This window comes from Pimephales promelas, chromosome 3 (genome assembly GCF_988280905.1).
Source record: "Pimephales promelas chromosome 3, fPimPro1.hap1.1, whole genome shotgun sequence".
In the NCBI taxonomy this organism is placed as follows: Eukaryota; Metazoa; Chordata; class Actinopteri; order Cypriniformes; family Leuciscidae; genus Pimephales; species Pimephales promelas.
Genome location: NC_142771.1, coordinates 36,082,216 through 36,094,030, shown reverse-complemented (window position 1 = coordinate 36,094,030; position 11,815 = coordinate 36,082,216). Strand labels below are relative to the sequence as shown.

The window sequence follows — 11,815 nt, the reverse complement described above, 5'->3', positions numbered from 1 at the left end:
ATGCAATATGTTAAAAAAGTCTCACAATGAGATGACATTAATCTATACCCTTCAACCATCGAACGTTAAAAGGACATTTAAAAGTGTAAAGCATCAACAAGTTACTTTCAACAGATCAAATAACCTTAAAAGTGCGAGTCTTTGGTTAAATATCACTGTAGTAGGCTACCTGTATTATGTAACGTTGCCTTAATCAAAAATGTTCATTAAATTCACCATTACGCAAGACTTTTTAAAAAGTGATTTCCACGTATACCGCACTTGGGCCGACACCATGTTGCTGTCCGGGTATGATCTGGATGCACTACATTCACCATGTTGTCATTATCATGTGACCTATCAGTATCAGTGGCCTCATGGGAAAGTTAAGAGTCCATCTTATGCTTATGCAAAAGTATTATCTGGGTACTTATGTGCCTACTCTTATGAGGACTGTGAATTCGGACATCTTTTGTCACATTCTATTTTTTCACTACTACATAGTAGGGAAGTGTGTGATTTCGGACGCAGCCAAATATCTATCGTGCATTTGCACATTTAAAGCAGCTCTATGCAGTTTTTTTTTTTTTTTTACCTTAACTGAATAGCGTCAGAGTTATTGCAATGGCTATATGACTATTTTCGGGTTGAATTTTGTGCGTCTCGCCACAATTGCGACTTTGAGCATCAGGAAGTGTCGTGTAACATCAGGTCTCGGGTTGTAACGAATTGCTTTACGGCAAGAAAGATCTGATAAAATAAACATCAAACAGAAATAAACCGGCGTCGTATACATGCGGTGTTCGAGGAACATACAATACTGCCGACAGTTCAACAGGGCGCAGCTCGAAAGGGGCCACACCTTATTTCCACTCATTACAGCTTCCATCCTACTGAACAGGTACCGGTATACAGGGGGCGGGGATCAGGCATAGACAGTATAAGAAGTGGACAGAGCCATCTCATTGGAACTCAAATGAGACAAATGTGAAGCCCATTTTTAGCGATTTTTTTTAGGACTTCCGTTCCTGATGCACAGACTCAAACTGACTCAAACAGAGCTCGACGACGTAGATGTGACGTGAGCTTGCCCGCGAGCTTCCTCCTGTCCATACGGTAATCTCCCCAGACAGCAAACTGACATTGAATCAACGTGGAAACGACGTCTCTCATGACATCGAAACAACATTGATTTTGCTCATTGAATTAACGTTGAACCAACGTCAGACGCGGCATTCTTCAAAGCTAAATAAAAATCGAAAACTGGTTTGCTTTCGAAACAACGTTGATTTCAAGTTGATTTTCCGCTAGTTTTTAAAAGAATGACGCGTCTGACGTTGGTTCAACGTTAATTCGATGAGCAAAATAATGTCAGATCAACATTGTTTCGATGTCATGTTTCCACGTTGATTCAATGTCAGTTTGCTATCTGGGTCTCTACTGTGCGACAGAGAGTCGTGTGGTTATGACGCAATCGTTAGCCTACTTTTACAAAAAACTGCTTCTACAGGGCCATAACATAAACTACAACGTAATGGAGCATTTTATACATTGTCGTGTTTCTTTAGAAATAAATAATGGACAAATGGAGTCTTCAAACGCCTCCGACGTAAAGTTATTCGCTGTCAAAGTGACACCAAAATGAATGGGAGTCAATGGAAATGCTAACTCAAGTGAAGTTCTGCTACAAGATGGCGGCACCCAGCCGGCTTCAACTTCCGGTCGATGGATTACCCCCTTGGGATCAGGCTGTGAGTGCAGAGAGTGAGACATCTCTGCGTGAATGCTATTTACAACAGTACAAGTACTCCACACACAGTGACTCTAGGGGTCGCAGTTTGACAAAAACGGGAATCTTGCAAAGTGTTGCTTTAATGTTCGCTGCGCCTTTAAGCATAAACTCTGTGAGTCACGTGGTTTCATCCTACAGCTTCCTGTATTGAGTTCATAACGGAGAGCTCGGACGCCGCTGATTAAAAAAAATCCGTACGTACGAGCATCTTTTGATCATTTCAGTAACTTAATCAGTTATCAATTTATTATCATTCATACTGCCTGGTCAGACCATTTTATACTATTTTTATCTGATCTAAAATAGCGTTTGCTGAAGAATTGATTGTGAGTAACGTTACTGTCTAGTACTGGACACACTGAGTGCTAGTCTCGCTTTGATACAGTACGTTATCATACGTCAGCACTTTAGAGTGTTTGATGCTATTGGAGCTGCTTGTGTGTTTTCAAACGGATGCTGATCACAGGACAGTGAGATTAGATTGCGTTTTGACTGGCAAACACCAGAATGCTCACAGTCATGATGACTGCTCTTTTGTTCTGTGTTTTCATTTAACGTTACCCTGTGCACTGCAAGACTGCAAACAAACACAAATGCTCTTGAAACAGCCTCAGTGTGTGCTGGATGAATAGAGGCTCACTGTGTGTGTGTGTGTGTGTGTGTGTGTGTGTGTGTGTGTGTGTGTCCTCAGAAACAATCACTTGACTGGATGCTGAACTATTGTCATCTGCTGTAGGGACACTGACAGTTGAAGCTCGTGCTCAGGAGGTTTTGAGGCAAGAGGTTTTCTTCATCACTTATCTCTCTCGTTCTGTATGTGTGTGTTTACATTATCATATTTTATTTTTTGCTCACAGAACATTTTTACATAATGAAAAGGATGAATGAGCTTCCTAACTTGTGTTGTATTGTGTTAAACTGTAAATTGCCTATATTTTGGGGTAGCAGTGTTAAAGGAGTAGTTCACTTAAAAAAAAAAAACTTTTGCTGATAATTTACTCACCCCCATGTCATCCAAGATGTCCATGTCATTCTCTCTTCAGTTGAAATGAAATTAAGGTTTTTGATTAAAACATTCCAGGATTTTCTCTATATAATGGACTTCATTGGGAACAAAACGGTTGAAGGTCCAAATGAGAGTTTCAGTGCAGCGTCAAATGGCTTTAAACAACACGGCGAATAAGGGTCTTATCTAGCGAAACGATCAGTCGTTTAAAAAAATAAATAAAAAAGTTTAAGTTTTAAAAGCACAAATGGTCGCCTTGCTCTGTTCTGTGATGAGGGTTCGTGACTCTCCTGTTCGAACTCGTTCATCAAAATGAACAAATCTTTTTTCGAGTCATGACTCGAAGGGTCAGATAAGACCCTTATTCATCGCCTGGTGTCGTTTAAAGCCCTTTGAACCTGCACTGAAACTCTCATTTGGACCTTGAACCGTATAATTAGCTATTATAATTATTATATTTTCACTTTTCATGTTAATTTCAGTTCAAAGTTCATATTAATTTCATTTTAAGTAATTGTGCTTTTGCTTAAATATTTATATTTGGCTTTATTTTGTATGTATTATTAGTAATTGTAGTGCTTTATGGATGGATGGATAAAACAATGAGTTTAAATATTTGTTTGGAATCAGCGTGTTGGTGTGTAGATTTACATTTTTGGTGAAAGAAATAGTGTATCAAATTGATTATTTGGACACCAGGAGATGATCTAAAACAGGAATATAAGGTGTGTGTGTTTAAGAAGAAAACGCTCAGTCATGTTCATGTGTTTGAGCAGTCAGGACAGATTGAACAGAAGACAGAGGAATGTCTGCTATGAAGACTGAAGAGGATGCTAACGGGACGAGCACAGCTAACGGAGGAGGACGAGGAGGAGTGTGTGAGGAGGGCAGCGTCACGGTCCTCAGGTACATAGCAGCATTTCATGTGGTCGCTTTCTTCCTGTAACAACATGCTTGAATTATGCTATTATTGTTTACTAAAACTATTAAAAATTATTGTGTTAATGAAATAAAGCTGAATAATGTTAGATGACAAACTGAATAAAATAGATATAAGTTTAAGCTGAAGTACTAAAATTATTCAAATTAAAACTGAAGAAAATAAACGAAAGTCAAATAGAGAGATATGGTAATTTTGTCATTTTTATTATTATTTTTTTTACATCTCTCCATTTGACTTTCTATAGTTCTTATGATGTTTTCAGTTTTAGTTATTAGAGTATTTCAAGTCAAACTAAAAGAAAATGAAATATTTTTTTTCATTTTCTTTTAGTTTGACTTGAAATACAAATATAAGTAAAACTGAAAAAAATCAGAACTATAGACATACTAAATAAACAAAAACTAATAGATATGACAGAAATGTAATATAATATATATAATTTTTTTTAGAAAATCTAAATATTAAGAAACATTATAAAAGTAATATTAATAATATAATAACAGTATTAAAAAATAATAAGAATGACAGAAATTAACTAAAATAAAAATGAAAACAGAATATATATATATAAATACACATAAAAGTGTATCGGTTATACTAAAATAACACTGTTTGAGTGTGTCATAGTTTCATGAACACACCCGTAATGTCACCTCCTCAACCCTACAGTCCCACTGACCTATCAGAGATGCTGGCAGCAGGCACCAAAGAAGTTCACGAGAAGGCCGAAAACACAGAGTTTGTCAAAGACTTCCTGAAGGGACGCATCCGCAAGGAGCTCTTCAAGGTAAACGGATCAATCCGTCGGGATGTCATAAGTCATAATGGGGCATAATATTTCTGATTGAATCATGAGCTGCTGTGATTTGATCGTTTTATCACGTTAAACTTTGGATTGGATGACATGCATGATATTTTTGTGGCAGATGATTAAAAGGAAAAGAAATCCCATACACTTAAAATGAAGGTATTGTTAGCTAAAGCTAAAAAATAAAATTGCAAAAATAAAGGATCCCATTAGTAATTTTATTGAATGCATTAATTAACATTAACCAACAATGAACGACACATTTTATTGAACGACACACAGTTTATTGTCAACTGAGGTAATTAAATAAAATATGAACACATTTTGATATTAATAATGTGTTCGCAAATGTGTAATAAATGCTTTAGAAGTAATCTTCATTGTTAATTCATGCTGTAGTCAAATAATGTTTACAAATTACACCCTTATTGTAAAGTGTTACCAATAAAGAGTTACTTATTTTCAAAATTAAACTTATTGTTGTAACTCTTTCCCCCGACAGTGTTTTTAAAATAAAAAAGTTGCCAGCCAGCATTTTTGATTATTTTCACAAAACTTTCTTGGATTATTTTCTCACAACTTTCATGGCTCTCAGAATATTTTGTTGCATGAATATCTGAACATGCCATATATCAAAAGCAAGAACAGACCCTCTGCTTTTTAACAAACACCTTTTTTTCAACACTTGAATGTGGTTAGAAGACCAGTTTCATGCATGTGTGTGTATTTATATATACAAAATAATTATACACAGTACACACTCACACACTTTTATTTTGGATGCATTTAATCACGATTAAAGGAGTAGTTCACTTTTAAAAAAACATTTGCTGATAATTTACTCGCCCCCATGTCATCCAACATATCCATGTCTTTCTCTCTTCAGTCAAAAAGAAATTAAGGTTTTTGATGAAAACATTCCAGGATTTTCTCCATATAATGGACTTCAATGGGAACCAAACGGTTCAAGGTTCAAAAGACACTTTCCGTACAAACTGTTCAAAGGGCTTTAAACGATTCCAGACGATGATTAAGAGTCTTATCAAGCGAAACGATCGCTCATTTAAAAAAAAAAAAGTTTAAGTTTTATAAGCTCAAATGGTCGCCTTGCTCTGTTCTGTGATGAGCGTTCATGACTCTCCTGTTCGAACTCGTTCAGCAAAATGATCAAATCTTTTCCCGAGTCAACTCGTTCATTTCGTTCATAGAATGAACCAAATTACATGAATAAAGATTTGTTCATTTTGATGAACGAGTTCGAACAGGAGAGTCACGAACGCTCATCACAGAACAGAGCAAGGCGACCATTTGAGCTTATAAAACTTAAACTTTGTTATTTATTTATTAAATGAGCGATCGTTTCGCTTGATAAACCCTTATTCATCGTATGGTGTCGTTTAAAGCCCTTTGAACAGTTTGCAGTTTGCACTGAAACTGTCTTTTGGACCTTGAACCGTTTGGTTCCCATTGAAATGCATTATATGGAGAAAAATCCTGGAATGTTTTCATCAAACCTTAATTTCTTTTTGACTGAAGAAATAATGATATGGATATCTTGGATGACATGGGGGTGAGGAAATTATCAGCAAACTTTTTTTTTTTTTTTTTTAAAGTGAACTACTCCTTTAAGTGTTGCACAGCCCTAGTTTTTATTCATCTTGAAAATAAAATTAAAAAGAATAAGAACTGAATAGACATGACAAATATAGGCAACAAAATAAAAATGAAAAGGGAAAATAAAAAAAATACAATAGCATCTCATTGGTACTAAAACACCTCTGTACACAGCAAGATAAATGCGTTGAGTTCTCCTTGATCATGATTTCTGGATGTGTGTTTTTCAGCTCGGCCACGTGGCTTTATTCTTCACGTACTCCGCCATGGAAGAGGAGATCGAGAGGAATAAAGAGCACCCTCATTTCGCCCCGCTCTACTTCCCCCACGAGCTCCACCGGCGGGACGCTCTGGCTCGGGATCTGGAGTTCTTCTACGGCGAGGACTGGCAGAGTCGGATCCGCATCTCTCCCGCGACTCAGCGGTACGTGGACCGCATCCGGCAGGTCGGCCGGGACCAGCCCGCACTCCTCGTGGCCCACGCCTACACGCGCTACATGGGGGACCTCTCGGGGGGGCAGGTGCTGAGGAAGGTGGCCCAGCGCGCACTGAAGCTGCCGCCCACAGGAGAAGGCCTGAGCTTCTACGAGTTCGACGGCATCCACAGCGCCAAGGCCTTCAAGCAGCTGTACCGCAGCCGGATGAACGAGCTGGAGCTCGACACACACACCAAGAGCAGGGTCGTGGAGGAAGCCAACCTCGCCTTTCAGTTCAACATGGAGGTGAGCAGTGCAGCTGGGCTCTCCTTGCAATTTAAAGGGGTCATATTTTCTTGTTATTATTATTTGTTGTACCAACTGTAATCATTTTTTGTAAAGAAGGAGTTCACTTAAGACCGAACACAACCAAAACAAAGGAATCAGTGATTTAGCTTAATAGTTCAAAAATAGTTGTATTTATAATTAACATATTTCATTAAATTATTATTTTAATATGCACTTATTTTATTTTTACATTTAAGTACATTTTAAAATTATGAATGCATACAGTAAATATAATATTTCTGGTTGAAAATATTTTTTTTTACTTTTTTCATTGGCAAATGGATGTTTCTAAATAACATTTTCAAAATTCAGTTTAATTCAACTAAGTTAATTAATTTCTAAAATTGCATTTATTTATTTTGTTACATTTATGTACCTTTTAAAAATAATTAATTTATCCATAGACACACACACACACATATATATAATCAATTAATTTAAATGTTTTTTTTCTTATTTTTTTTACTCTTTTTGAAATAGTTTATTATTATTACTGTTATTATTACCTATTTTATTGTTAAATGGATGACGTTTACGTGCACAATTAAGTTTTCTAAATTGTAATAATTGTTATTATTAATTATTTTATGTCTAAAATTGTTTTTATTTGTTTATTTATTTATTTTATATATATATATATATATATATAGAGAGAGAGAGAGAGAGAGAGAGAGAGAGAGAGTAATAAATTCATTTGTTTCACACTTTTCTTTTTTAAATAATTTATTGTTGTTATTATGACCTATTTTATTGGCAGATAGATAAACCAATGTTTTTTTTTTCTAAATGAGGTTTAATTAAATGAGACTACCACAATTTTAAAACTTACAAATAAATGATTTTTTTATTGTTTCATTGTACATTTGATGGAGCTGATGGAGTCCTTTGTCCTCATGGTGATGAGCTCTGAAATTAAATGGACAAAACGGGGTGAAAACAATGTTTCTCATCTCACCGGCAGCGTTTGACTGTGACATTGAGGAATGTGTTTATGCAACACTGTCACTGTCATACACATGACAAAGAGCTTTTCATTAAACGCTTGTCATTTCCTCAGTGTTCACTCATTGTTTCCTGTGATGTGTTGCGTGCAGATTTTTGGAGAACTAGAGGAGGTTGGAAAGACCCTTCAGGACGATGTTTTAGACGCCGCTCCTGCTCATGGCGAGATACAAGGAGACGTCAGTCAGTGTCCGTACCATGCTGCCAAAACGGGTAAACTTCACCAGACTATTCATCTTCATTACACATTAAACCAGGGACTCGCTAACTTTTTTATCAGCCAAACCCATTCAATATTTATGTTAAGTACACCTGAGCTTTTAAGTTGAAATGGCACTTTCACACATTAACTGTTCTTTGATGATGGTTGATGGTCACATGACATGCAACCAATCAGATCAAATATTAAAATAAGATTAAAATATTGTTACAAATATTTAAATTAAATTGTTATCATTATTAGTTTTAACTGTAATTGTATAAAAAATAAGTACAAAAAAAATATATTTAATTATTATAGTATACGCTTTTATTTTGGCACAATAGATTCAGTGTTATTTTAGTAATATTGAGATACTATTATAGTTATTCATATTTTTAATTGTTTTCATTATTTTAATTAAAGTTTTAGTATTTTTGTTGTTTGTTTATGTATGTTATAATGTATTTATAGTTTTTATTTTTTATAATTAATACATTAAAAATATAATTTTATAAATAAATTGCATCGATTTAAACTAAATGAAAATCAGAAATTGAAACTAGCTGTAATAAAATAAGTTTAAGATTTTTTATATTTTATTTTATTTCAGTTAACCTTTATTATATTTCAAGTAACAACCATGTTTTTAATTTTAGTTAACTATGATAACCCTGAATAGATGATATACAGTGTTGGGAACATTATTTTAAAAAAGTAATTAGTTATAGTTACTCACTACTTGTTCCAAAAAGTCTATAATAAAAGTAACTCGTTACCAGGGAAAGTAACTATTTGCGTTAATGTTTAAAAAAAAGTTGCTTTGTCAAAGAACTTTTTTAGCAGTTTTCACAAGTCAGTTGAGATAAGTAGAACAGACAGGTTTTTGTACATAATTTTCGATATTTATTGCACGTCGACAGACAAGAGGTTTATCCTGTACTTCAAGTATTATCTTGGTAAGATAAGTAAAGTTACACCATATAGAGATTTAACTAGCAAAATGAAATCAAACTCTCTCAACCTGAGACAACTGGTCAAGTAAACAACCTGTAAGTGTTTTGTTCACAACAAAAGTAAACTTTTAAACAACAAAAAAGTGTTTAATTCTGTAGTTTTATTCTTAATAATAAATAAATCAAAATCATGTCAGACAACTGGAATGGTAGACATTCTGTATTTCATGTATTTCTTCAAAAGTGAACCGTTAAATAGTATAAAGTGTGTTTGCAGTAACGGATGTAACATCTCCAGTTAACTAGCAGAGCATTCATTTAGTTTGCTATTAGAGATCTAGCGCTTAAACCTGTTGTTTTTGAACTCAAGCTGAGCGCTCGTGTCCGCTGATATCAGTGTCATGGATAAACTGTTCTCTTGTGGCTTCACTCGGAGGCGTACTTCAAAATATCGCCATTGTGGAGACTCTCTATTCATTCCGGTGAAATCACAAAATAAAAAGCACACAAACGTGTCCCTGCTTGATATAGACTGTAACCACTGATGAACATATTCCGTTTTGATGCGAGAGAAAAAACCTACACGAGTGCGTATTAGAACCCGTAACCTCTGACATGCTTGGCGAAAGATCTACCACTAGACCATTTAAAAACTCAAACACATTTACGGATGGATTTATTGACGGGTTGAGCAGAGAGATTTCACAGTTTGACAAGTTTGTTCCAGCTCTTCTGAAAATTACTAAACTGACGCCCTTGGTAACGCACCGCATTTAACGTCCAGTAACGTTAACGGTGTTGTAACGACGGGAAAAGACATTAGTTAGATTACCCCGCTACTGAAAAAAATAACGTCATTACCTAATAACGAACACTGAGTATATACTACTTTAAAGCAACACCATGGAACTTTTCCTCTTCGGTCGCCCTACTGGTTGGAAACGAAATTGTCCGTTACCGCCGTCGATGCCTACCGTCGCGCACACGCTCGTTGTTTATCCAGAACTGGCTTAGAATGAACGATGTCCACAGATAAGGTAGAGTATGTTACATGATTTCATGAAAGGATGATGTATGATGCGACATCAGAAACGAAGAAAAACAAAATAACGACTATTGTGACGTTTGACGTAAAGCAGTCGAATTTTGTAGTTCTTTTTGTGCTCGGGTTAGGCTACTACCCGAACCCCGGTAAAAGCGATACAGACCCCGTCAGGCTATGGCAGAAGTGCCTTTCACCTTGTTACGACTTGATGAACCACTGATAAGATTTTGGAAACATTATTTTAAGGTAAAAAATGTAAAAAATTGTTGCTTTAAATTTCAGCCTTTGATTTGATAATTATTCTAATCTATATCGCTATTACTGTTTTGTTTCGATTAATTGTACAGCTCTATTTATTTAATTTCTACAGTTCTCTATCAACTTTGGGAAACCCGACCTTAAACCCAAGCAAACGAGAGCGTTTACATGATTACTTCATTCTCTCTGTTTCAGCTGCCAGTAACGGATCATCTTACGTTTGTCAAGTGGCCATGACTGTGCTTAAAAATCCCTCCGGTCAAGTCCTATTGGCCGCCTGGATCGCTGCTCTAGCCGGATTGGCTGCTTGGTACCTCATGTGACCCAGTCTTAGTGCATCCCATTTGCCCCCCTCGTCCTTGGATAAATGTGATTTAAAATGATAATGAGCACAGACTTTTTAAACGCAGGATAGCATAGGTTATTGTGGCAGCGTTGATGAAGTTAAGGCTGGAGAAGAGCTGCGGAAATATGCAGAGTGTTATTTTTATAGTTTTATCGCAGTATCGAGTCATTTGGTGCGACAAGTCAAATGGGCTGAAACATATTCTACGCAAGTACGTGAACATAAACGCAAGATTGATTACATGCGTCATGTTAATTGTGTTGAATTCTCATTCATCACTATAGGGGGCGCTATAGAAGGTATTAGTGCAAATTGTCTTCTACAGTGAGTTTTATTGGCCCAATTTGTCATGCGTGCTTTCAAATGAGATATGCTATGCATATATGCAGCATTTATAAAGAAAAGCAGGATTTCTGCAGGGCAGACCACTGAGATGTCAGGTCAAATAATGACTGCCACAACGGTTAATGAAGAAAAGCCTTTTTTGAAGAGGTTTAGAATGTAAAAGATGGTGGAATTGCACATTAAGGTCATTTTTGTCTAGTTACACAAAAGGACGTGTTACAGACTCGGCATTTAGGGATTTTTCTACATAGTCGGTTTAATGGGCCAGAATGAACAGTTTTTACTAATTGAGGTTTTCAGTGATGATGTAGATAAATAACTTTTATACATTCATTATTATTGTGTGTACATATTATTATATGTCATATGTATACACAATTATATATATATATATATATATATATATAATTTCTATAGGCTGATAGATTGGTCCAGGGCTTTACTCAAGGCTTTGACGAATGATTATCAGACATATTAAGTATTTGAATGCGATTTAAACAAGGGAACAATACTGAATGAATTACTATACTGTTTTTGTACAAGCTAGAATTAACAAGTGTTTTTCTCTGAAGGTGATTCATTGATCCGACTTGCAGTATGAAATTATTAACATTTATGGATAATTGTTATGGATGCAATAATTTCTCGAGTCTTCATGCAACTTTTAATTCATTTATTGATAGTTTTGTTCCCTTTGACATTATATTTTTTGTTTAAGAGCTAACCTTAAAGATCATTATACTGATGAATATTTTTCT

General features: G+C 35.5%; 1 protein-coding gene across 2 annotated transcripts; it reads left to right on the top strand.

Moving 5' to 3' along the window:
* Window positions 1-1,892: 1,892 nt before the first annotated feature.
* Window positions 1,893-11,146, top strand: hmox2b (heme oxygenase 2b). Of its 2 annotated transcripts, none has more exons than XM_039686430.2 (7): window positions 1,893-1,965; window positions 2,463-2,547; window positions 3,554-3,683; window positions 4,390-4,507; window positions 6,373-6,864; window positions 8,001-8,121; window positions 10,562-11,146. In XM_039686430.2, the coding sequence occupies exons 3-7, from the start codon at window positions 3,583-3,585 to the stop codon at window positions 10,687-10,689; spliced, it is 960 nt and encodes a 319-aa protein (XP_039542364.1). In that variant the 5' UTR covers window positions 1,893-1,965; window positions 2,463-2,547; window positions 3,554-3,582; the 3' UTR covers window positions 10,690-11,146. The 2 variants fall into 2 exon arrangements, with proteins under 2 accessions (XP_039542364.1, XP_039542363.1); XM_039686429.2 differs by having other exon boundaries at window positions 1,907-1,994.
* Window positions 11,147-11,815: the final 669 nt, after the last annotated feature.

What these genes read in the sequence shown, in the direction of transcription:
- hmox2b (XM_039686430.2), top strand. Translation starts at nt 3,583, where the DNA reads ATGTCTGCTATGAAGACTGAAGAGGATGCTAACGGGACGAGCACAGCT. An exon ending in GGCAGCGTCACGGTCCTCAG is followed by an intron (nt 3,684 to 4,389) that starts GTACATAGCAGC and finishes TCAACCCTACAG; the next exon opens with TCCCACTGACCTATCAGAGA. An exon ending in CCTTTCAGTTCAACATGGAG is followed by an intron (nt 6,865 to 8,000) that starts GTGAGCAGTGCA and finishes TGTTGCGTGCAG; the next exon opens with ATTTTTGGAGAACTAGAGGA.